This window comes from Lynx rufus, unplaced genomic scaffold (genome assembly GCF_022079265.1).
Source record: "Lynx rufus isolate CCGP_SWC_20201006 ecotype Redwood Valley unplaced genomic scaffold, mLynRuf1.p SCAF_17, whole genome shotgun sequence".
Classification (NCBI taxonomy): Eukaryota; Metazoa; Chordata; class Mammalia; order Carnivora; family Felidae; genus Lynx; species Lynx rufus.
In genome coordinates this window covers 27,881,454-27,907,836 of record NW_025814831.1, presented here as the reverse complement: position 1 = coordinate 27,907,836, position 26,383 = coordinate 27,881,454, and the positions used below count along the sequence as shown (strand labels likewise).

At 47.0% G+C, this 26,383-nt stretch overlaps 1 protein-coding gene across 2 annotated transcripts in view; it reads left to right on the top strand.

Moving 5' to 3' along the window:
• Positions 1–26,383, top strand: part of FLVCR2 (FLVCR heme transporter 2) — a 57,082-nt gene that overhangs the window by 23,347 nt on the left and 7,352 nt on the right. For both annotated transcript variants that reach the window (XM_047080322.1, XM_047080323.1), the window contains exons 2-6: positions 6,851–6,992; positions 10,366–10,506; positions 21,091–21,158; positions 22,331–22,434; positions 26,014–26,124. In XM_047080322.1, coding sequence (XP_046936278.1) covers positions 6,851–6,992; positions 10,366–10,506; positions 21,091–21,158; positions 22,331–22,434; positions 26,014–26,124 — 566 coding nt within the window. The remainder of the gene's footprint in view (positions 1–6,850; positions 6,993–10,365; positions 10,507–21,090; positions 21,159–22,330; positions 22,435–26,013; positions 26,125–26,383) is intronic.

Sequence of the window (26,383 nt, the reverse complement as noted above, 5' to 3'; positions counted from 1 at the left end):
TCCGTGCTTCTTTCTGGAGGCATCCACAGACTCAGTGCCGGGATATCCCTCTGAGCCTCCTCTACCGGTCCGAAGGTGCCTTTCCTGCAGAGTGCCTTCACTCTGGCCTACTCCCTTGCATTTGGGACCCCGGAGCCTCTGTTTGCATCATTTTAACCAGACGTAGGGGTAAACGTGTCTAAGTGCCGTATGAGAGTGTGCAAATTATATGCTTCAACAGCACCATTTTTGGGGTGTTTAAATGCCCACACCGGTACCCGCTGGGGATGGGCAATGAGTGTTGCACATAATTCCCTACATGTACGTGGTCCTGGGAGACAAAGCATCAGTGGTGGCGTCCCTAATGGTGGCCATGCCTGTGACACTGACGTCAAGCCATGCAGCCTCAGAAGTTAGACACCAAACTTTCCCTGCGGACTTTGTCTGGATTTACAGTTCCGGCCACATCTTTCCCTAGGTCTGGGCTCACAGCTAATCTGGAAGGGGAGTGATGTGTTCCTGACAGACCAGCCAGCTGAACCCCATTCATTCAACATCCATTTATTGTTAAGCCCCTGTTCAGTTTACCAGGCACCAGATTCGTGTCAGAAAAATGGCAGAACACCAAAGGATTAGAGGAGTTTAGGGCAGGGAGATCTCTCCTCGCTAGGATAATCAAGGGAAACCCAGGGAAGGAGCTGACGTTGAGATGGGCTCTGAAAGATTAAAAGAGGGAGCCCTTTCCAAGCAAGGAAGCTGCTTGCATAAAGATAGAAAGTAGACCATGGAGAGACTGGAATCGTGACTCATCTGATCTGGCCGGAGTACCAGGGATACAGCGGGAAGTAGGCAGAGATGGGACTAACTAGGTGAAGAAAACCCAGAACAGCAGGCTGAGGGGTTTGGACCTCCTTCCTCCCTCTGAGAGGGCTGACTCCTTGTGGTCCCCGAGCAGGGACCTCGTGGCCAGTGCAGCGCTGAAGAATGCACACCTGCGTACATGGCACATGGCAATGGAAGGGAGCTCGCAGTTGGCCATTCAAAGTGGGCTCCAGGGAGGGCTTGGGAGGGTTGGGGACAGAGTGGGTGTGGGAGGGCAAGGTCAAGGGTGACTGAGAGAACTGAGAAAGAGCAGTGAGGAGGAAGGAGCTGGGGAGGGAAGATGAGAACCGGGGAGGTGGTTTGTCTGGCTGCCCTAAACAGACCATGCCTCCTAGGCCTGGTAGCTTCTCATGTCCGCCATTGCTGTGAGAGGGTGCAGGGGGAGGGCTGGGCCTACGGCACCCCCTACCTATCTGCTGCACAGTCTGTTCGAAGGAGCTCAGAATAACCCCGAGAGCTAGATAGTATAACTAGATAATGGTACCTTCTTTTTGTGGACTAGGAAACAGGAACAAGGAGGTAAATCCACTTCTCACGTTCAGACATCTAATAACTGGTAGAGGTGGGATTCGAACTCAGGTCTTTCTGACCCCAGAGCCTGAGCCCTTAACCACTGTGTTAGAGTGATGATGTCTCCCAGGGCTGTTGAGGCAGAAAGGAAGAAGGGTGAGGGGTTTGTTTTTGTTTTATTTTGTTTTCAATGTTTATTTATTTGAGAGAGTATGCAAGGGGGAGGGGGGAGAGAGAGAGACGGAGAGAAGAGTCTTAAGCAGGCTTTGCACTGACAGTGCGGGGCTCGATCTCACGAACCCTGAGATCATGACCTGAGCTGAAATCAAGAGTCAGACACTTCACCTACTGGCCACCCAGGCGCCCCTCATTTTTAAATGTACACAACAGAGGTGTGAATTTCTCGAGGAGCAAAGTGAGCCCCCCATGAGGTCATCAGGAGACCACGTTTGAAGTAAGACTTCAAGCCCAGGGGCTCTGTGGCAGGGAAAGCTGCCCACCCAGTTATGGGTCATTTTTTACCCTTGGCACCAGGGAGCCAGCTCCTGGGAGCCCTGAAATCCCAGAGACATGCCCAGCCCTGACCTGGTGACTGTGCCCAGGGGAAATGAGACAATGGCCCAGGAATGGCCCAGCCCTGGCACTGAGAGCGGGTCCATCTTTGTCTGAATGGCGGGTGTGCTCCAGGGAGGAATGGGCAGAGAAGGAGGTTGGGCAAGTGAGAACCTGTTTGTTGAGATGGTTGCCTCCTACCGAGAAGGACAGCATCCACCTCCTCAATGGCCTGGGTCAGGAGGGTGAGGTGCCTGGGACCCTAGCACAGGGCTCAGATGGGGACCAGTGGTCTGTCTCTATTCCGTTAGGACCAAAGACCTCACCATAGTGTTGACACAGAGCTTCCTGCCTTTTGTGGAAGCCCCAGGGTTCTCCTTTAATGGTCTGGGCATATTCATGACCACACAGCACTTGGGAGGGCAAGCTTTGTGCCACGGTTCTGACTCAGTGGTGACTTGGGGCTTTGTTGAATGCCCCATTGTGGTTGGTGATGGGGACAGTGGTTCTGTGGATCTCAGAGGCAACATAGCACGTGTTGTATTGTGCAGTGGATTAAGTGTGGAAATCTTACCCTCTTCGATGCCGCCTGGCGGATTTCTGGGTTTATTTGTGCTCTGCCACATGCGTAATAAGCAAGAATGACAAGTAGCACATTACACGGAGTATGGCCTTTTGCTGTTACCCAGACCCCTCAGGCTGCACAGATGTGTTTTTGACTGTGACCTTTGCTCTGGAAGGACTCATGCCAGTGACTTGACTCATGCCAAGGGTGTTTAGATATCACCCTTGGGTTTGCAGAAAGGGCAGAAATAAATAGAAAATGAACACTGAGCATCCCAGCCTACCTTTTTCATCCTTTGATTCATCGCGTTTTTGTTAAACACCTTCTTTGGGGTGAAGTGAACCATAGTGATTAGACTCACGGGCTCTGGATACAGAACTACTGTGTATTTACACTCAGGCTCTGCCACCTAGAGCTGTGTGACTTTGGGCAAGTCGCTTCACTTTTCTGTGCCTCAGTTTCTTCGTCCATAAAATTGGGTTAATGTCACACACCCCTCTTTCTGGGGTTATTTTGAGGGTTGAGGTACTCTGTGAAAAGCTCCATATTTTACTGATTAGTTTGCTAGGTTCTAGAGATAAATGTGAGCCCTGCCCTTGTGGAACTTATAGTCTGATTGGGGAGACAGATGTTCATTGAATAATCATACAAATATAAAACTACCTGTGTGGGGCCTGACCTCGGATGAGACATCAGAGAAAGCTTCCCTGAACAAGTGCGGCTTGAGCTCAGGCCTGACGGATGTCTGCATTTACCGGGTGAAATGGAGCAGGAGGGCATTCTAGTCTGGCCAGAGGAGCTGGTGTAAAATCCTTGGGCATGTCCAAAATGCTTTGGACATCTGAAAGACAGAAAGGAGGCCGGTGTGATAGAGTCCCAGGGAGCAAATAGCAGACCGGGACCAAATGACCCTGTGTGCAGAACTTTGCCTGTGGGTGTGTTTAGGTTTTTACCTAATTTAAAAACAAGGGGAAGTTACTGCAGGGCTTTAAGCAGAGGAAGGACATAATCCAATCACTTTTTGCAAATAACACTGGCTGCAGAGCGGGGAAAACATCCTGGAGCAGAGCCCCATGGAAGCCATTGGGAGACCCACGCCCAAACTGTCACCCAAGCTTCCTTGATGGGTGATTAAGGATTGCCTACATATGCAAATTACAAGTATTCAGGACAAACCCCAGACCTGAAGCATCACAATGGGGTTGGGCTGGAGACCTTTTCAGGCGACATTGGGAAATGTTGCTATAGGTTCTGTAGAAATGAAGAGAACCTAACTCCACTTTTATCGTATTGTATTTATTTTTCGAACCCTGCTTTAAAAGCAATTTTTAAAGAGTAAGCTCTTGAAGAGCTAAGACTGAGACCGGTTTGACTGCCCATTGTGTATTTTGCCCATGACTTAATATTTTGTTGAGGATGATAAAACTAGGACATAAACCAAGTCAAACCGGTTAACGATGACTTTTCATCATTTACATTCATGGCCTGGGTCTGTGTTTTGTGAGTGCAGGAGAGGTGCCTGGGTAGCACCCTCCCATCTCTTTGATTTGGGCTGCAGGTCTCTGAGTTTTACCCTTGAGGTGTCCTTGAAAATTCATGACAGAATTTGAATGGGTGGAAATACAGACTTCCGTGTTGACTAGTATACCAACGTGTCATGGGAGATGGAAGGTGAGGTCAGGTTCTGGAGTCAGAACTGGTTTAGGAGGCCAGCTCTTCCACTGGCTGCCTGTGTGACCCCAGGCAGGCTGTGGACCATCATTGTTTCTCATTGTTGTCTTCTTTGTAAAGTTTCTTGGGTTAAATAAAAAGGATAAGTTCTGTTAGATACCCAGTGCACTGTAGATGCTCAAGAAATGGACAGCCATCCTCCCTCCTCTCTCCTGTACATATTTATTTCCTTATCACTCTGAGTCCAATGTGGTTTGTAGAAAGAACATGGACCCTAGTGGGCAGACCTGTGTGATACTGACAGCTTTGTGTAGATGAGAGTTTTCCAGCATCTGTCCATTCATCCGTCCATCTGTCCAACTAGCCACCATGACTGAGCACCTGCCAGGGGATAGACTTGAGAAGTGGGAGCCGAGTAGAGCTGTACCCTCTCACTGAACCCAACTCTCAGAAGCAGGAATAAATATATCTTGAAAAAACAAAAGACACAGCAGTTGACAATCCAGTCCCTACGTTTTTGCTTTCCACAATGCCCATGAAAGTATGTCCAAAGCCAGTTTCCTGCTGGAGAAAGTGTACCAAGGCAGTGTTGCTATCTGGCTGAGTCACCACAGGCCCCTACAGCTGGTTGCTGTGTCCTACTGGCTGGAGAAGGTGTCCGCGCTGGATTTGGGGGTAGAATAACACTCACTCAGGCCTAGTGTATAGACTGAGAATGGAGTCCAGTCTCTGAGGGATCAGGTGTGTAGTGTGGAGTCAACTGGGAGAACTTACTTCTCAAGGCAGAAGATTACTGAGGCTTGGTTAGCTTGTATCAGGGTCCTTTTGGGAATGAAAGAATCACAGAGCCTTGAATGATATCTCATATCTTCCCTCATTCTTGCAAGAGGGACCTTCCGGGGTTCTGTTCCATGTCTAAGTCTCCAATGCTGAAGTGTGTAGGAGGCCAGCTATGACCTGCAGGGGCCCTGTTTCTGAGTTGTGGCATTTGTATTTGTCCCTTTGTCTAGGGCTGGCTTTTACCCCTTAAAGTCTTGGAGATAAGCACTTAAGAAGCTAGATTCAACTCTGGCAAATCATTGTGACCAAGGATCAGATGAGGCTCCAAGGATATCAAATATCTTCTCATCTGGCAAAGCCTGCTCATGTGGCCCTTTCTCAAGGCTCTTAGCCCTGGAGGGCCGTGCCAGGCCCAGTGGAGGAGGCCCTGGCCTGAGAGGCCAGGAGATGTGTTTTTCTCATCCCAACTCTGCTAGAAAGTCCTGTGGCCCTGAATGAATCACTTACCTTCCAGAACTTAACCTCACTCAGCCGCCACTTGGCCCTTTAATAATCAGGTTGTACTAGAGGATGACAAAGGAAGTTTCAAACAATACTATTGTGTCATTTCAATCCACAAATATCACCATTTGTATTATCTTTTGTGTCTCTGTTTTACACTCCCTGCCCTACTAGATTATAAAGCTCTTTGAAGGTGTGAACCCTGTCACATACCTTGGTACCTTGGCACCTTGGTAAAATATCTAGCAGAGCACTTTTTCACATAGTAGATGCTTTAAAGATCTGTTTGATTTCTTGATTACATATTGGCACACTTGGAAGACCCCTACTCTGAGCCTATTGATGATGGCTTTTGCAGCAATGCCGGAACTGAGAACCACCATCCCGAGCGGTTGTAACTGACAGGCTGGAAAACCAATCAAGGTGGCCAGCAGATCGGAAGCTGGTGAATGGTGTTATAGCGTGGCCTGAAAGCATCTTGCTTTCTACCTGCAGTTCCTTTCAAATACACTAACGGACAAGTGGGACCTTAAGACAAAAGATTTCCTCATCTTCCTTCTTTCTTTGAATTTGAGGCTTGCCTGAGTTCTCAGGCTATTTTCCAATTTCTGCCTTGGTATTATGTGTGTCAGAAGGGCTTTCCGGAGTTGTGCCACCCGTATTCACTACTGAATCAAGGCATTTCTGACCTTCGAAACACCCAAGTCGTGTTATCTGTCAGGTCACTGGAGTTTGAACTCTAAGACAGGTATGAGATATGTTAATTTGTTGGTGTGTGTGTATATGTGTGTTTATAGCCAGTTTTCATGTCCCTGTGTCCTGTGTGTATATTTTTACGCAGTGGCATGTGACTTCACACTACAGATGCTTTGTAAATTATAAGTTATTTACACAATGAACTTACGCTTTCACATTTGTGAATGTGGTAACAACTTTAGGCTGTCATCTCCTACCGATTGCAAGTTCTTGGGGTTGTAGGATGTAGAAATTTTCCCTCAACCTGTCTCTCAGCTCTAGGTTGACAGATCAGTGAAATGAAAATTCAGTGAAAAAAAAAAATCAGCATTGTTTTTGGTCTACTATAAAGATGGAAGTATTGGAACGATTGTTCATTAGTCGGTAGCTAGAGAAGAGCCAGCCTGTGTTGAGAACCCCAACTATGATTTTTTTTTTTCAGTAGGTATTGCTAATTAGGATGGTCAGGGGCATGTTGTCAATCAACAAAGAGAGTTGAGTTGTCAATCAAAAGAAAGATCTCTCTGGTATTTTGAGAGGGGGAAACAATCCCTGTTTGGGTTTTAAGAAGGACTGGAAGTTAGGGTTTATGTTTCTTATCAGGAGTCTCCTTAAATTTGTGCTGTCACCTCTTGGCTGTTGGAAACTGTGATTGATTGTCTCTGTCTTCTATAGCTTGGAATTGCAATTGGGTTCTTGGTCCCTCCTGTTTTGGTACCCAACATCGAAGACCAGGACAAGCTTGCCTACCACATCAGCATCATGTTTTACATAATAGGAGGCGTGGCCACTCTGCTTTTCATCCTTGTCATCATCGGTAAGGTCGTTAGTACACTGATGGGGGGACAGGAGGCAGGGAGGTTCTGCTGACTTGGGTGGGGGCCTTGTGAACATGGCCCTAGAATGCCATGGACATTTATAGAAACTGGAGGTCAGGCTTCTAATGGTCTTCAGATATCTTAGCCAATACAGTGCTAGCTGGTCCCGTGTACTTTATTAGCTGCTCAGTAAAGGTGTAACTGTAATTAACCAGTTCCCCAATAAAACCTCACCAGAATTAACGGGCAGGCTGCTGACCCTCTTGATGAAGCCCCAGTGAGTCCTTATATATATCACAGGCACTGTGCTAAGCATGCCTGATCTCCTTGAATCTTCAACAGCCCTATGAGTGAAGGTACCCTTATCAGTCCCATTGAACAAAGAGGAAAAGGAGACTTAAGGCGAGGTAAGTAAAAAATTCAAGATTAGATAGCTAGTAAGTGGCAGAGATTGGATTCAAGCCTAACCTTGTCTATGTCTAACTCTATACTTTAAATTTCTGAAACAAAACAAAATAAAACAGAATTGATCTGCAAACACTAAGAGTCTCGTAGATTCACGTGAGAATGCCTGGGGACCATGTTTTTCAAGGCTTTAAAAAAACTTATAAGAGGACTACATGCTCATTAGGGAACTATCTAGACAATACAAAAAAAAGCATAAAGAAAAGAATAACCAGGGTGCCTGGCTGGCTCAATTGGTAGAACATGAGACTCTTGATCTCGGGGTTTAACTCATGACCCCTAAATCAAGAGTCATATGTTCTGGGCGGCTGGGCGGCCCAGTTGGTTAAGTGTCTAACTTCTGCTCAGGTCACGGTCTCATGGTTTGTGAGTTTGAGCCCTGCATCGAGCTCGCTGCTGTCAGTGCAGAGCCACATCACATCCTCTGTCCTCCACTCTCTCTGCCCCATCCCCCACCCTCGTGTGCTCTTTCTCTCTCTCAAAACTAAATAAACGTTTTTTAAAAATTAAAAAAAAAAAAAAAGTCCTCTGTTCTACTGACTGAGCCAGCTAAGCACCCCCTTCAGGGTCATGAGTTCAAGCCCCACACGGTAGGTCGACTTACTTAAAAAATAATAGTAAAATAGGGGCACCTGGGTGACTCAATTGGCTAAGTGTCTGACTTCAGCTCAGGTCATGATCTCATGGTTTGTGGGTTCGAGCCCCACGTCAGGCTCTGTGCTGACAGCTCAGAGCTTGGAGCCTGCTTCAGATTCTGTGTTTCCCTCTCTCTCTGCCCCTCCCCCATGCGCTCTCGTGCACTCTCTCTCTCAAAAATAAAATAAACATTAAAACATTTGTTTTAAATGAATAAAATAATTAAAATTAAAAAAAACTAACTATTAACTTAACCCGTACTAGTTAATCACAACTACCAACCTCAGATAACTATGACTAGTTTTATGTGCATGTGCATTTAATCATGGCGGTATTGGTTAATATGTTTTATAATCTCTTTTATCATCTGAGTGATATTACATGTGCTGTGATAAATTCAGAAAGAGCGTAGCAGAGGCTTTCATTGTCAGTTAGTCATTAGTCTTTAAAGGTAAACCGGCTAGGGGCGCCTGGGTGGCGCAGTCGGTTAAGCGTCCGACTTCAGCCAGGTCACGATCTCGCAGTCTGTGAGTTCGAGCCCTGCGTCGGGCTCTGGGCTGATGGCTCAGAGCCTGGAGCCTGTTTCCGATTCTGTGTCTCCCTCTCTCTCTGCCCCTCCCCCCGTTCATGCTCTGTCTCTCTCTGTCCCAAAAATAAATAAAAACGTTGAAAAAAAAAAAAAATTTAAAGGTAAACCGGCTAACATTCCATCTCACGGGATGAAGGTTTCACTCTTCCCTGCCATTGTCACCATCAGAGTGAACACAGTTTTATAATCCTGTGGCTCATTCACATGTTCTCTTTGAGGCTTTCTCTCCCCGGGGTCCAAGATGAGAAAGTCTGATGTCTGATGGCCTTTCAAAGCTGGTGGGGTATCTTGGGCAGACGACTTGCTGTTTCTGGGAGGGTGAGAAGCTATAGGGCTGTGGGTGAAAGCCACAGAACAGAAAGAACAGTCCGGTCTGGGCCCCTCTTACTCAACCAGACTTTGAGTTTCGAACTGCAATGTGCCCAACTTCGGATGCTTGTGTTTGTAGCAGATGAGGGCCTGGGGCTTTGCCTTTGAAGTCCTTGGAGGCAGGACGTTTCTACATTCTCACATTTTTACTATCAAGCCAGATAGTGGCCCGTTGAGTCAGGAATTGAAAAATCTGATCTGGATTCTGGTTCATGGCTGCTAGGGCCTCGAACAAACACTTGCTGTTGCGGAGAAGGAATAACTTCTTGCCTTGCTTTCTTTCCCCTGCTGCAAGGGGAGGTGAACAGGCAAGACAATGGATGAATGGTTTCCAATGGCAGGAAGTTATCCGGGACTATTTCTGGAGAAGGAAGAAGCAGGGCTCTGAAGTTAGGGCTGGAAAGTTTTCTGGGCGGGGTGAAGATCTCTTTGATCTTCAAGGGAGTAAGCCTCAGTTCCAGAGCTTCCTCTAACTGGAGTTAGGGGCATTCTCATGGCATGTGGGGGAGGCTACATGCAGCTTGCCTGGGTGCAACTGGGGGGGGGCAATTTAGCCAAACAGCTGGTTAAACTTATCTGCCCCCAGAGAACTGAACGGCGATCAGGGCCGTCAAATCGATTGTACCAGCTGTGCTGAAAATCGAACATAAAATGAATGACTTCCCCACTGTCGCTCCCCAGTCCTTCCTGTCACGGTGACCACTCCTGCAGGGGTATGTGTATTAATCCTCTTGCCTCTTCATGAGGCACATATCAGACTCAGACTCGGACAAACTAGGAATGGACTCGAGGTTTTTTCAGTACAAGAAGATCTTTTCACTTATTCAGGAAGTATTTATTGGCTGCCGTGTGCCAGGCTCTGGGCTAAGCACGGGCAACACAGTCCGGTCCCCCCCAGGAGGGGCTGCGGTGCTAAGCTATTCACTGGGCTCACTAATCCCAAAGCCTCAGCTCTCACTTCCTTTCTACCCGTGTACTACTAGTCTGTTACTTTCAGCGCTCTGCTGTTTGTTATTTGCTGCTTATTTTGGGACTCCTTGATCCTCGAACACTGCCTGGGAGGCCCAGCGAGTGCACCATCCAGAGGCCATTAAGAAAAAGACAAAGTCATCAAAGGACCCCTCACTCAGCCACAGGCAGTGAGAAACAGCTTCAAGAGAGTAGGGGCTGAAGGATTTAATGGAAGATTTAATATTGCCTTTTTGCGTTTTAGCTGATTCTCAGATGAGGGAGCCAGCCCCTGTCCATGTGTTGTCTCTGCAGGGGTGGGGCTACAAGGATTTGCAGTGATCTCTCTGTTTCTTTCCTTTCAGTATTCAAGGAGAAGCCTAAACATCCCCCCAGCAGGGCCCAATCCCTGAGCTACGCCTTGGCGTCCCCTGATGCTTCGTACTTAAGTTCCATTGTCCGGCTCTTCAGAAACCTCAACTTTGTGCTGCTTGTCATTACCTACGGTAAGGTGCACATGTGTCCAGGAACGTCCTTAAACTGAGAATGTAAGGCCAGAGGCCCGATGTGTCTGTGTGTCTTACGCTTTCCAAATCCCAAATGTGTGTGTAAAGTCATTGCTTTGGCTCAACCAAGGGAGTCAGCTGTGCCTCAGGGCCTTTGCCTGTTGTGTAAAGTTCTTCTAGAAAACCATTCCTTCCCACGTCAGGTTGGTTGTATGGCAAAAATGCCTGCTGATTCTCCAAGTCTCACCTGAGTATCACTGCTATAAAGCAGTATTAGGTGACCTTTACCTCTTTTATTGTGCTGTTCCTGGTACATCTTAACACTCAACATTAAAAAAAAAAAAAAAAAAAAACACTTCCAGGGGGCCTGGATGGCTCTGTCAGTTGGGAGTCTGACTCTTGATTTGGCTCAGGTCATGATCCCAGGGTCATGGGATCAAGCACTGCATTGGGCTCTGTGCTGAGTATGAAGCCTGCTTAAGATATTCTCCTTACCTCTCTCTCTCTCCCCTCCCCCCCTCCCCCTTTGCCTCTCCCTCACTTCTCTCTCTCTGTCTCTCAAATAATAAAAAAATATTAAAAAGAACATTTCCAGGTCTGTCTTCCCACTAGACTGTGAACACCCTAGGAGTGGAGATTTATGGCTTTTCATCTTTATAGTTCTTTAGCAGTGGCCATCCTGGTGGGGATACTCTAACAATTGTTGAGTGAGTGAATGAATGAATGGATGAATGAAGAATGAATGAGTGCATACATGAATGTTGCCACAGGAACTACTCCTCAACCAACCCTCCTTCATCTTGTAACACTGACTCCTTTTTTACCTGAATGCGAGACAATGTCCCTGTTTCATTTTACTTTCTTGGCTTTTGGTAAGATACATTTGCACATTTATGCTGGTGTATTGGCTTTCCTTTTTTTTTTTTTTTTTCCTTTAAGTTTATTTATTTATTTTGAGAGACTGAGAGGCAGAAAGAGAGGGAGAGAGAGAGAATCCCAAGCAGGCTCCGTTCTGTCGGCCCAGAGCCTGACGCAAGGTTCAATCTCACAAATGGCGAGATCATGACCTGAGCCAAAATCAAGAGTCAGATGCTTAACCGACTGAGCCACCCAGGTGCCCCGGCTTGCCTTTCCAACATGGTGTTTTCTGTGGCTCCTTTCCAACCTTTACTAAGAATGGAGGACCAGACAGGGGCAAGGGCGGAGCTTCGTGGCATTCCATTAAAGAGGGTCTTTACAGACCCATTCAGCTATACGGCTGTCCAGCCTCCATTTGGCCATTTAATGTAGTAGTTTGTTTGATTAAAATCAAGAGTCAACAAGTGTGTAACATGCTTAGTAACCATAAGAAAAAAAGAAATGAGATTGGTTTGACATAACTTATGTTTGGTGAAATCCCAGTTGGCGATAACCTTACGTTTTCTGATGGGTCGCAAACCTTGAATTTTAAAGCAACGACAGCATTTACTATGTGCCAAGACCTTTCATGTATGATTTTATTGGACTCCCGTCACATCCCCATTTAACAGATGAGAAAGCTGAAACTCAAGACAGATTAGGTAAGTAGCTCAAGAACGCACAGCTTCGGATTGTCAGAGTCAGGATGCAAAGACAGGTTTATCTAACTGCAAAGTCTACATGCTTAATGCCTATACCCATTTCTAGAATTGTGTCAGAGTTTCCTGTTAGGCTTATCATGCACTTTATCTAAATTAAAGTGTTTATCTGCTGAGACACTAGGTAAGAGGTAGTATCATCCCCAGTAGAGGCACACACCTGTTTTTCAGTCATTCACAAAAAAAAATAAGCGACCTCTCACCTAGAAAAGTGCTAGATGGGTCTTCAAGGTCTCAGGTCTCCATTTCTCATTCTCTCCAGCTTTTCAGTTCTGAATACGTCTCTGCATTCAACCACAATATAAAGACAAAATTTCCAATATTTAAGATGCCCAACTAAAGAAGTTATATGAGTTGCCCATCACTGGAAAGTATTCAAGTGTAGATGGGAACAGTCACTTAGTGGGGATATTGTAGAGAGTATCAGGCTGTATAGATGGACAATAAAACCAGATGACCTTTGGGATCCCTTTCTTACTGAGGATTCCATGGTTCCAAGAACTTTCGCTTTTCCTCGAGTTAAACATCTCAAGCGTGTTGACCTTTGATGACCATAAACCTTATTGCATCCGATAACAGGGTTTTTGGGGCCTCCCTTGGGATTCTGAGGCAGATGAGTGCTTCATAAATATTTCCTATGGAAGAGAATGATGATGGTGGTGATAACTGGGCAATGATCTCATTCTAGAGGCAGGGGAGCAAAGCAACTCCTCCTCTTTCCCTCTTGCATGGCTGTTTGCTTATATGGTCTTTAATTTGGCAGAGTGGTTTTAAGCTTCTGGACACTCATCTATTGGGTTAAATGATCACACAGGAAATAGATAGGGAGGCATTTCTGGAATGGTGGAGTGAGGACCTTGGATAATCTGTTCTATCATAAAGCAAAGAGTACAACCGGCAAACGTTGTCAAAATCAAATTTTCAGAACTCTGAAACAAAGGCTTGCAACAGCCCAAGGGACATTTATTTAAGAAAAAATGGCTGAATAATGGTAAGAACAGTGAGCTTTGTGTTTTAAGTTGCCCTATTCCAATCCGCCTCTCCCAGTCTCTGTGGTAGCCTTGACAACCAGCAGCCTCGCAGCCGTGGTAGTTGTGAGAACTTAGAACCAGCAGCCTCACAACCACCGGATGGGGCAAAAACAATTTTGGAGCTCTCCCAAAAGCCCCATCCCTAGGTGATTATTTGATATCTGACAGTTCCTTAGAAGAACCCCATTCAGAGGACTTGCCTTTATTTAACCTGACTCAGAGCTTGCTCTGTGGGAAAAGCGCTATTTCCAGGGCATTTGTTGAAAACAATCCCTGTTTAACATCATAGCTGCCTAAGGGAATAATACCAGTTGGGGGTAAACAGGAGGCTGGCCAAAAATCTTGCAAGGAAAATCTAGAGACTGAGACGTTCAGAGGGGCTTTGGAAACCTCTGACATATTGTTAGGAATCTGGAAGTCCACATGCACCTGCCCAGGGAAGATCTGAGAAAGCCCTAAACTCTAACCTCTGGCCCACCTTGAGGCTCTACGCGAGGAGGAAGTGAAGGCTAAGGCAGAGTTGTCACGTGCCTGCTGGAGCCTGGAAGGAGAGGCCCAGCCCCCACACAGAGGATGTCCTGGGCAAAGGTGGAGACTAATTAGTTTAAGGCATTTAAAGAAATCTCTGTCTAAACATTAGCTCACCACTAAATTGATGGAGCAGAAACTTCAGTGGCTGCACGTGACAAAGAATACAAACTTTACAAAATTAGTCCAGGAAAATCACTAAACAAACAGCAGCAACAGATCCTGGCGAGGGAGGAGAATCTCATTTCCAGAGTTGATATGGTATTTAAAAAGTCCAGCTTCACCTAAAGATTGTGAGACATACGAGTATGGCCCATAAACAAAGGGGAAAAGGAAAAAAACAGTTAAAAGAAACTGTTCCTGAGGAAGCCCAGATGTTGAACATAATAAAGATTGTAAATCAACAATATAAATACACTCAAAGAACTAAAGGAAACCATGCCTAAAGAATGAAAGAAAAGTAGAGAATAGTGTCTTACTAAGTAAAAATATAAATAAAGACAGGGGCAAAAAGGAACCACATAGAAATTCTGGAATTGAGAATACACTAACTAAAATGAAATATTCACTGGAGAGCTCAAAATCAGATTTGAGCTGGCAGCAGAAAAAAAAAAAAATCAGTGAACTTGAAGATAGATCAAATGAAATTATCCTGTTTGAGGAACAGAAGGAAGGAAGAATAAGGAAAAATGAGCAGAGACCCTGAGACCTGTGGGAAACCATCAAGCAAACCAACATATGCTCATTGGGAGTCCCAGGAGGCTAGGAGAGAAAGAGTGGGAGTAAATTGTCATTGAAATTGAGATCATGCTAGCCCAAAAAACCCAATTCATTTCTGAGTCTTTGGGAACATTAGATTCCATGGTGTATCCATAGAATTTATTAACTTTTTGAATCAAAGGCCTAGGGTTATTCCAGTGAGAGGGAGTGAAACTAATCTGGATGTTTGCATATATGCCCATTTCATTATAGTCAGAAACCGCAAGCCTTTTTTCCATGTAGATAATTGGACTTGGCAGCAAGGCTCTTGGCCAACAAGGAAATGATTCTTAGGCTTAATCACAGATTTGGAAAAAATTTTATTGAGCTATTACTGTGTGTCAAGGCACCATGTTAAGTGCTTTACATGGATTATCACATTTTATCTTCAAAACAAACCCATGACATAGGTTCTTAAGTCCATTTTTATACATGAGGAAACTGAAGCTCTATTTAGTTCTTTGCCCACAAATGGACAGCTAGCAAGCAACAGAGCTTGGGGTTTTGTGTTTTTTTTTTTTAATGTTTATTTTAGAGAGAGAGAGAGAGAGAGAGAGAGCGCATGAGCAGGGGAGGGTCAGAGAGAGAGGGGGACAGAGAATCTGCAGTGGGCTGTGTTGACAGCAGGAAGCCCAATTTAGGACTCAAACTCATGAAGCGTGAGATCAGGACCTGAGCCAAAGTTGGATGCTCAACCGACTGAGCCACGAGGCGCCCTGCAACAGAGCTGGGATTTAAATTTCTGTCTGTCTGACACCAAAGCCCATTTTGGTAACCACCATGCCATTTTGCCTCCCCATGCAGAAAGGAGCATCTTAGAAACAGAGCCAGAGTTCTTTTAGTCCCACTTGCCTGAGTGGTCTTTGGGTCTAACTAGGGGAGTATGTCCTTCCTCAGATTCAGTTCTCCAGACCAGTTGCCAGGGGGTTGTCTTCTTCTAAGTTGCAGACCTAGAGTTCTGGGGTTTTTGAAGCAGGACCAACTTACATTGACCAGCCATCTTTGGGATTTGGAAGTGACGGGGTGTTGGCCTTAGTGTATCTGTCTGAGGTTTATAGGTCATGTAAAGGCAGTGTTGGGCACTGAAGCCACCCAAGAATCTCTGTTCTCTTCCAAATTAAATCAGTGCTCCAAATTATGAACAAAACAAAACAAAACCCTCTATAAATTCAACTAGATGGCTTTGAAGCCCTCCAGAATTCCCCCCCACCCTTCTTGCAGTTTCAGGTTGGGCTTTGAAGAAGAAGATGGTTCATACTTTTTATACTGTACATTTGATGTTCTGTTCTCTGAATTATATGCACTTAAGAGCATGCAGCTAGCATTGAGCAGATGATAGCATTTCATGGGCACATTTGCTGGACGTGGGTGGACATATCTTAGAGTAAGAGCCTCAGGTGCTGGAATGGTGAGTTTAGAGTTGGCACATAAGGAATGAGGAGTCTGAGTTTTGATGTCAGCTCTGCCAATTACTGAGAGTACCTCCTTCACCCATCCTGTGCCCATCCTTTGTCTCTCTAGTTATCCTCCTCTTGGAAAATAGGAATCAAATTTGCTTCCCATAGGAGTGGAAATGAAAGCTTTTAAAGCAATTGCAAATAGACGCTGCATGAATCCATATTGCTGTTGTGTTGGTAAATTTGCTGATGTCCTACATACTTTCATTGGTCCGAACTGGATTTCACCAAGTAGGGAGTAGCTCCTGTGTAGATGGCGGGATGTCCAGTATTGTCTTCATAGTGGCTTTCCAAGTGCCTCTCCAAGCTGCTGAGTCAGCTGCCCAGAGCGGACCCAGTGAAGGCTTTGGAGGAATTCCAGGGGCTTTTTCCTGTGGGCCTCTGGTCAGACCCTTAGAGGGAGGTTTGAGAGATAAAATAAAGGCTATCCGGCTAAATTTGAATTTCAGATAAACAGCACATTCTTTTCAGCATAAACATAGACAGGTCTCATTCAGTATTTGGGACATATTTATGTTAAAAAAATTGTTATCTGAAATTCAAATGTATTTGGATGTCTTGTGTTTTTTTAAATGTTAATTTGTTTTGAGAGAGAAAGAGTGCAAGCAGGGGAGGGGCAGAGAGAGGGAATCCCAAGCTGGCTCCAGTGCAGAGCCCGACTGTGGGCTTGATCCCAGGAACCACAAGATATGACCTGAGCTGAAATCAAGAGGCAAACAGATGCTCAACGATTGAACCACCCAGGTACCCTTGTTTTTGTTTTTTCTAAATCTGGCAGCCCAACTTAGAGGGGAGGGGAGCAGAGATGGGGTCGTGTTTGATGTTGCTGAAATATCACAGGAATAAGAGACCGTGTCCTCCTCTAGTAAAGGGGAGAAATCCCTTCTCCAATGTTGGCAATGCAGGAAGACGCAGGGCTGGAACCAGATTCTCCCCAGATCTGCCAGAGTCTGGGGTCAGGGTGGGTCTTCAGATGTGTGTCAACAGAGGGTGTGGTGGGAGTGAAGAAAAGAACCTTTCTTTGGCTACCTTCTCCTAGGGCCCCTAGGCCTTGCTTTCGCATGGCCTCCTCTGCTGTCATCGTCAATGGTGTAACAACTGCCATGCTGAAAAAAGTTGTTGACAAGGCTCCTCTTCTAGAGAATGTCCTCAAAGGGACTACTTTTCCATGTTATCTCCCAGCCTTGCCTTCAGCGATGCTTCTGAATAATCTTTCAGTGTTGGGCACCCAAACTCAGAGCTTCAAAGACACCTTCCCTTGGGGCTCTCAAGGGCTTTACCACTGTCCCCACCTCCATAGGTGCTTTATGGCCCCCACTAAGATCCTGCTTAAGAGTGGGAATAATAGCCTTCTCATGATTCCCTGGAGCTTTGGTGAGGTCAGGCTGGCCCTTTAAAATGAGGGTTTACTACAAGTTAAGGAAGGACAGAAGGGGAATGAACACACAGTATCCAGAACCTAGAGATAGGATCTGGGATCAGTGTTTCCCAAGCTTGCCTGATGATAGAATCCCCTGGGGTGTTTGTTTGAGTGTGTGCCTAGATTTCCTTGCCTTTCTTCTGGACATTCAGACTCCCGAAAGTCTGGGTGAGGGCCTGGGAATTTGCTCTTAAAAAGCATTCCAGGTGATTCTCGTTTGCAGCAGGGTTGAGGACCTCTAAAGTAGGTGTGTTATGGGTCATTCTCATGGTCACGAAGCCCCTTCCCATCCCAGCTGCCACCATGTTAACCCCAGCACCTGGGAGCATGGGCCTGGTCTTTGATCTTCTGTATTCCCAAGGCCATTTATTCCTGAACTCTAGTGAGTCTAAGAAATGCCCAGGTTTGTTTGTTTGTTTGTTTTTGTTGTTGTTGTTATTTTAAAATTGCAGATTCCTAGCTCCATTCCAGGAGGATCAGATTTAGTAGATTCAGGGTGGAGTCTAGGAATGTGCATTTTTTTATTTTTATTTTTTTTTAAATTTTTTTTTTTCAACGTTTATTTATTTTTGGGACAGAGAGACACAGAGCATGAACGGGGGAGGGGCAGAGAGAGAGGGAGACACAGAATCGGAAACAGGCTCCAGGCTCCGAGCCATCAGCCCAGAGCCTGACGCGGGGCTCGAACTCACGGACCGCGAGATCGTGACCTGGCTGAAGTCGGACGCTTAACCGACTGCGCCACCCAGGCGCCCCTAGGAATGTGCATTTTTAAACTCTAAAGCCTTCTAATGCCAGTGGTCTCTGGACCACGGTTTGAAAAACAGTTTGACAAAGAAGAGAAAGTGATGACACCTCCTTTCCTCCTTCCTAAATCCCACCTCCTCAGTGACAGGGACTTCTCCCAGGTGACTGATACCAGCCATGACCAGGCCTTTCAGGGAAGAGAGTGTGGCCCTGATCTGACAGACTTACCTTGCTGTGGATAATCAGACCTGAATATCACTCAGGAACCTTTATTCGTACAAAGGAAATTCACACTGAGGGCAGAGCATGCGTTTCATTCCTGCCCTTCAATGTGGACGTCAAACCCCTTGGTTTGAACTTGTGCTGTTTAACTGTGTCTGGCAACCTCTGACAATATGGGGAGGGACACCTAGGTTAAAGATTGATTCAGAAACTGTGCAAAAACTCCTAATTCCTCTAGCGTTGGACTGTAGAAATGGTTGGAAAGAATGGCAGCAGCCTTCCAGGGTGAACTCCTGCTCCTCTCCCCTTGACCCCTTCCTAGCTTTAGCCCTGATTCAGTCTCCAGCCTGGGGGAGAGTGGGGGATGGCTATTGGTAGATCCCACTAGTCTGGCTGAGCCACTGGGTCTGAAACTTGAGCATTATCAGAATTACCTGGGGGGTTTGTTCAAATACAGATTTCCCAGCACCACTCACAGAGTTTCTACAGCAGTGGGTCTGGGGTGGGGTCAGGAATTTGCATTTCTAACAAGCTTCCAGGTAGTGCTGATAGACCACGGACTACACTCTGGGACAGATTCCTCTAAACCATTGAGCCCCAGAGAGAGAAACCCCTCAGCTTTAATAGCGTAGGTCAGCCTACTTGGGACTGTATGTCTCTGCCTTTCTCAGGGTCACAAAAGTGATGGTGTTTGGGGTTGGAGGTTGGCTCCCAGTCCTCTTGGATCATTTCCCTCTGTTTCCTATGGATTCTACTGGCCTTGTTCATCCCAGTTGGACCCCATACTGAGAGCAGATGACCACTGAAGCTGAGCGTGGCTAGGAGTGTCCCCTTGCCCGTTACTGTATTAGACTGGGACCAGGGGCTGAGAGAAGTGTGACGGGCAGGAAGGGGGCATTTTCATCCTTTTCCCTGCCCACACCCTACCCCACCCTTCTTTCCAGGAATGTGTCTCCTTGATTCAGGAATGGAATCTCCGAGTGGCTGGATGTGTGTGGCATAAAGGTTAGGCAGGTATGCTTGGGTTTAGAAGTTGCTAAGAGCCCCAAAGTTCTCGTAATCAAGCATCTTGGCAGTTGTAGTGACATTTGGTGACACTTCTGGATTCTCTAGCTCACTGTGGCTCTGTACTGCTCAGGAGGTGGCACTGAGCCGAACCTTGCAGTGTTTCTCAGGTGACCTGCAGGGACCCGCTGGGACATGAAGTTGTCAGTAACCAGAGCTGGGGAAATCTTTGACAACCAGTTTTGTGAGGATGGAAAGTAGAATGATTAAGACTGGTGACCCTGGAGCCACAGAGTCTGGTTCACATCCAGCCCTGCCTCTCCTCTTACTACCTGTGTGAGTGTGGGAATGACAGACAAACTCCCTTTCTCATTTTGCATGCAAATTTGACCTTCACTTAACTTTGTGTCTCCTTCCTCTAGGAACCTGATAAAGGGAGTCAGTCGACTACATTTAGGCAACATCACGTATGATAAAAATGACCTCCTGTGATAAAAATGACCATCTGGTACTCCCGAAACCATTATTACACTATATATTAATTTGGATTTAAATAAAAATTTAAAAAATGACTATCTGGAGGTAGTCATATTTGATCGGAGGCCTTCTTTGTGCCACTCTAAGCATGGTGACTCTTGCCACTGGCCTGTCCTCTGTGGGGCCCTAGAAGGTACGCTTACAGACGGCTCCATGGTCTGGTGTTCTATAGACTGGTTCCATTGAAGAGGAACCTCCTGAGGCTGCCTCCTCCCCATGAGCCGTGTCCTGTTACTTCCACTCTTCTAAGTGTATCTTATGTTAAGTGTGAGAGTCTTGTGAGCCTCAGAAGTAGTTACAATGAAAAAGATTCCTGGTGGGCATTATAAAGTGACTTCCGTATTTGTTTTGAAACTCTGTGTGCATTTTTCTCATCTATAAAATGGGGATGAGAACATTACCTACCTTGGCATGAGGATTGTAAGGTATTGAGAACAGTGTGCTCCTGCCATTCTCCTCCTCACTGTCTCCTCACCATCCTTCTCCTTCTCCCCATCACCATCCTCACCGTCCTCCTCACCGTCATCGTCACCGTTGTCATCACCGCCATTGTTGTTATTATGAAGGGAGGGCAGGAGGCCCTTTCTCCTTTGGGTCAGTTCCAGTCGCTTCTTAGCTACTAACTCATTGTATAGATTTGGACAAACGGCCTCATGCTTCAAGGACACGGATTCTTACGTTATATTCCAGGTGCTTCATTTATTTGTTGGGTGAATCGATGAATTAGGAGAGTCAGCTAAGTGCTCTGTAGGGTCCTTTCTGGTTTCAAACATAAGATTTTGTGTGACGTTGAATCCAAAAAGAAAGTTGAAGGAGGAATGGGGAAAGAGAAAGCACATGCGGAAAGAGTGGCGTCAGGGATCAAAGGTCTGGAGCAATCTGGAAACGGGACAGGTCATCAAGAGAGATGAAGATGTCCAGTGGTTCTGATGATCCCACAGGTCAATAGGTCAGTGCTTAAGAGGAATGTATTCTGCTCTGGCTTGGGAGTAATGCTTTCTAGAGCCTGTGTCTCCAGGCCAGGGTTAAAAGGATCCGAGGGCAGTGGCGTGTGGCTAAGAAATGGTCTAAATGGTTACTTTTGGTTGCTTTGGAGTATTTCTTTGACAGAAACTGCAGAGTAGGCTTATACTTTCTGAGGATACCAGTCACAAAGGCAACAGGGATAAGAATTTCTGACCTCCTTAACTGCTGGAGGGAGAAGTTAGCCCCGGCCCCGGCGGAAGGCTGTCCCTAATGTTGTTTCTCCCTCCCTCTTTCAGGTCTGAATGCTGGTGCTTTTTATGCCTTGTCAACTCTGCTGAATCGCATGGTGATCTTGCACTACCCGGTAAGGGAGTTCCCTCACTATGCTGGATCTGTAGAGAGTGAGATTTCTGTCCAGCTCAGCAGGAGCTGGGGCAGTGGTTAACCCTAGTTTCCCCCAGTTCCAGGCAGCATGGTACGGTGGTATGCTTATGGCATTTGGAGAGAGACAGCCCTGGGTCTCATCCCTAGCTGTGGTGGCACTAAATTGTGTGACAAGCTGGTTAGCCTCTCTGAGCTCTCGTTCGCCTCTCTACAAAAGAAACATAATCGCTTATTGAAAGAGTATTTGTAGGATTAGAAAGTAAATAATACCGCATGTGTGCGTGTGTGTGTGTGTGTGTGTGTGTATTCATATATACATTCATATCTATTATATGTATGTAAAGCACATGGCATGGTGCCTGGCAATATAGTAGGTAAACATACATACATATAGATCACATATGAAATATTTAATTTGTAAAATTGGGAGTTGCTCATCTGAAAGCATTTCCTAAATGTTGCCAGAACCAGCGAGGGCTGGATCCTGGGAATGGATACTGAGTGTCCTAGAGTCCAGCCCTCTTTTGAAAGGACAAAGGTCTCACACTTGCAGACGTGGGAGGCCACTGTGGCTAAAGTGTTCCTGTTTTGGGGTCTGACAGGTCTGAATTCAGATCCTAGCTCTGCACTTAATAAATGTCTCATGACCTTGGACTAAGTAGGTGAATCTCACTGTGCCTTGGTTTTTTTCATCTGTAAAGTGGGGAATATTGATTCCTAACCTTATGGTGGGAATTTTCAGAAGTAAATGAGATTATATAACTGCTATCTTCCTATTCCTTTTGGCACTGAGAGCTCAAAAAAACTAAGTATGGAATATTTGAATATATATGTATTTTAGTTTCCCCATCTGTGAAATGGGAATAATGATAAATAAGATAAAAGGATTAAATGGTTAAAAATCTGCTGCAAAGTAGGTGTAAGGACAGTTTGGTTCACCTCAGCATCCAGGATCATGCACACACATGCAGGGTTATATTCGGTTGGAAGGAGCTACTATTCTGGGATTCTCTCCCCACCGGCAGCTTCTTAAAGGCCATCTCACCCTGCTGAGAGAGTTGCTTGCCCTTGCCCCTTCACCTCATGGTGACTGTGCTCTGTCTGATGTCTCATCCCATTGCTGGGTGATTGTTGGGGCTGTGGTTTTCCCAGGGGGAAGAAGTGAATGCTGGAAGAATCGGCCTGACCATCGTCATTGCAGGAATGCTTGGGGCTGTGATCTCAGGCATCTGGCTGGATAGGTCCAAAACCTACAAGTAAGTGACCTCCTCTTGGACTGAGAATTGGGGGCTCGTGTTTCGAAATGACATATTCATCAGCCACATGGCTCCAAAGGTTTGGGTGCAGCAACTGGGGGGTCTCAGTGGTCAAGTGGTTCACATTTATCTTCTCTGAGCCTCAGTTTCCTCATTTATAAAATGAGGGAAACAGTCCCCATCCATGGGGATCTTGGCAAGGTTAGAGATGGACATGAGGCCTCGCACGGTACTTTTCCCTATCCCTCCATGTGGTTTGCAAAAGGGGCAGATGAGGGAGAAATGAAAAGGAACGTGGAAAGATGCCAGCAGCTAGAAAGTTTATGGAAGCCCCAAAGAGCGATGACGAGGAGGTGGTGCCACTGCCCGTTCCCTTGGCTCCCTGGCAGATCCCAGGGGGTAAAGCAGGGCATCTGAGCTTCCTCTGATTTACATTGTATCGTCTTGCGATTGCTTATACCTCCTTGGTAAATTCTGTGATGTGCTTTGGGCCTGAATGCCCAGTGTGTTTCCAGGAGCCCAGAACAGTGTTTCTAAGATTTTAGTGTATGCCAGGTTAATCCAGGACACTTATTAAAAATAGATTCCTGGGCCCCACCCTCGTGGATGCTAATTCAGTAGGGGAATCTGCATTTGTAAAAAGCAGCCCACCCTGGTGCCTCAATGCCACAGCCCGGCTTGAAGAAAAGGCTGTGGAGAACAGGAGACCCAACATCCTTCCCTTCTTGGTGCTTCTGTCCAGTGCTCTGCACCCACTGGGTGCTGGTCGGCTGCTTAGCTGCCAGGGTTGTCCTGCACTGGGGCAGGGCGGCTGCTGTGTTGAGGCCTCCAAAGTCCCCAGTGCCTGGAGGCGACAGATGGTGGCAGACCTGTTCTCTGCCACACAAACCCGCTTCTGTGAGGCTCTGGTCAGACCAGGTCTCACTCTGGCTGCCCTACACAAAGGCCAGTTGAGGCCATCCTTGGGGATGTGGCCGCCTGGCTGGACACGACGTGGAGCCTGGCTTGGCTTAATGACTGCTGGTGGAGCTTGGCCGCCACCTCGTCTCTGCCATCTGTCAATTGCTTGCTTCGACCAGACATGAGAGCAGTGAGGTCTGGCCCTCCCACGAACCGGCGAACAGCAGTGTCCCTTTATCCAGGGTTTGCTCTGTGGCAGGAGAGGGGAGGGAGTGGAGCGTCAGCTGGGCTGGAATGTGGGCAGCCAGATGATTGAGAAGAACTAGAAAATACAGTGGAAGGGCTGGGGGAACACTTCAGGGCGCAGATGCCACCCTTGCCTAGGGTCGCTGATGTCTGACTCCTGCAGTCAGTGGGACACATTCTCCCCCTGCGCTCTGACCTGGGCAGAGAAGGGATGAGAGCTCTGTGACCTGCTCCTTTTGGTGCCAGTTCTCTTCTCCCTGAGGCGCCCGGATTTGTCCCATTTGGTTTGGAGGCTGGAAATTGGGTGGTCAGATCCCTTTATTTCAGGCTGGGACTACATACAGGTTTTCTAAAGGGGTCAGTGCTTTAAAACGAAGCTATGGGGGCGCCTGGGTGGCGCAGTCGGTTAAGCGTCCGACTTCAGCCAGGTCACGATCTCGCGGTCCGTGAGTTCGAGCCCCGCGTCGGGCTCTGGGCTGATGGCTCAGAGCCTGGAGCCTGTTTCCGATTCTGTGTCTCCCTCTCTCTCTGCCCCTCCCCCGTTCATGCTCTGTCTCTCTCTGTCCCAAAAATAAATAAATGTTGAAAAAAAAAAATTTTAAAACGAAGCTATGGTTAAGCAAATATGGCAGAAGAGGAGCTAAAGGGTATCCATGAAGTTGCCTTCTACGGGGTGGGGAGTGGGGGGGACTAGATGAGGGTGCAGGGTGGAGGATGAGGCAGCTCCTCTGTCCTCAGCGGCTGCTTTTTTTTTTTTTTTTAACGTTTATTTAGTTTTGAGACCGAGAGAGACAGAGCATGAATGGGGGAGGGGCAGAGAGAGAGGGAGACACAGAATTGGAAGCAGGCTCCAGGCTCTGAGCCATCAGCCCAGAGCTCAATGTGGGGCTCGAACTCACGGACCGTGAGATGGTGACCTGAGCTGAAGTCGGACGCTTAACCGACTGCGCCACCCAGGCGCCCCGCTTTTTTTTTTTTTTTTTAATGTTTATTTATTTCTGAGGGACGGAGACAGAGTGTGAGTGGGGGAGGGGCAGAGAGAAAGGGAGACAGAATCTGGAGCAGCCTCCAGGCTCTGAGCAAGCTGTCAGCACAGAGCCTGATGTGGGGCTCGAACCCACAAATTGCGAGATCACGACCTGAGCCAAAGTCGGACGCTTAACCAACTGAGCCACCCAGGCGCCCCCTCGGTGGGTGCTTTGAAGCCCCAAGTAGGAGGGGTGTCCTTTGCACCCTTTGGCCTTGAGGTTTTCCCAAGAGGTAACCCTGTGGTGTATTCGAGTGTATTTGCATAATAGTTTCTTTCAGTAGAGAGGGCATAGGTTTCAAATCCAAGTGCTGGGTCCAAATGCCAGCTCTGCATTTACTCAGGGGGTGACTTCAATAAGTAACTTAACTGGTCGGAGCCTCAGTGTCCTCATTTGTAAAATTAAGGATAGTCCTACATTTCCTGCAGGGCTTCTGTAAGGCTTGAGTGAAATAATAAATGCAGGTGAAGTGCTGAGCAGAATTCCTGGCACCCAATAAATGCAGCATTAGTTTGGTATGACTGTAGCATACATCTGCTGGCATCCCCACCGTGTTTCTGGCTTCAGGGGAGACGAGTGAAGGCTGTAAGCTTTCACTGTCTTGAGTCCTCATTTTCGTGGCAGGAGGCAGAGGGATGTGCAGAAGCAGGACAGGGAGAGGAACGCGGGTCCAGCTGCAGGAGTCAGGGCTGCTAGAGTCGTGAGTGGGCATCATGGGAGAAAAAGTGTGGGAGGGACACAAGCAGGGTGAGCCCTAAAGAAGCAGCGGCAGGTTGCCAATGGTCCTTCTGGGGGGACTGACAAAGGGAAATGGGGAGTGGGCAGAGCTTTCTCCCTCTGACTTTGGAGACAAGCACTTAGTTCAGACAAGCGAGTGGCAACAGGAAGAACTTCGAGATGACAGACAGACTCTAAACGGCAGATCGCTGCCCAGCATTGTGATGGGGTCTTGGGGCAAAGCGGATAAGCGGAGTTGGGTAGCTTCTGGGGATAGTCCTGCACGCCACTGCTGCCTGACCACCGCTGATGTTTGTTCCGTAGTTTTGGTGAAGGATGAGGAAAGGAAAGGGTTGTGTCCTTCTTGCTTGTGGGGCAGCTTGATCTTGTTGAGCGGGTTCTGCAGGCGGAGAACACACATGCAGCAAGGTGGCTTCATACTCTTCTGGTCTTACCCTTTGTAGCAGTGGCCATGGTGTAATTAAGTGACTATTTGTGTGATCACCGGTTCAGTGTCCATCAACCTCATGGACAGAAAGTTCTGCGAGAGCAGATGTCCCAGCACACAGCAGAGGGCTTGACACACAGCAGGTCCCCAGTTGATACTTGTACAATGAATAAATGAATGAATGAATGATCCTGTTAAGGTCAGAAGTGTATGACTCCATTTCTTTGCCTCTGCTTGTAGGGAGACAACCCTGGTGGTCTACATCATGACTGTGGTTGGCATGGTGGTGTACACATTGACCTTGAACCTGGGACACCTGTGGGTCGTGTTCATCACTGCTGGCACAATGGGGTAAGTTTCACCTCTAAACTGTTTAACTGGGAAGCAGCATCCCATGGCTCCTAGAGCTGCTGACATCCTGGAAGCAACACTGATCTCTTTGCTGACTTCTCATTGACCTCTGGAGATGTGGAAATCTTGCCCAGAGGCCTTGTTTATGTGTAGTGCTGCAAAAGGCTGTCTAATAGGGCTTCCATGCTATTGGGATGGAGTTTGTCCTTCACAGACCTCACAGAGGCTAAGAAATGTTCAGAGTCTCTTTTAGCTCTGC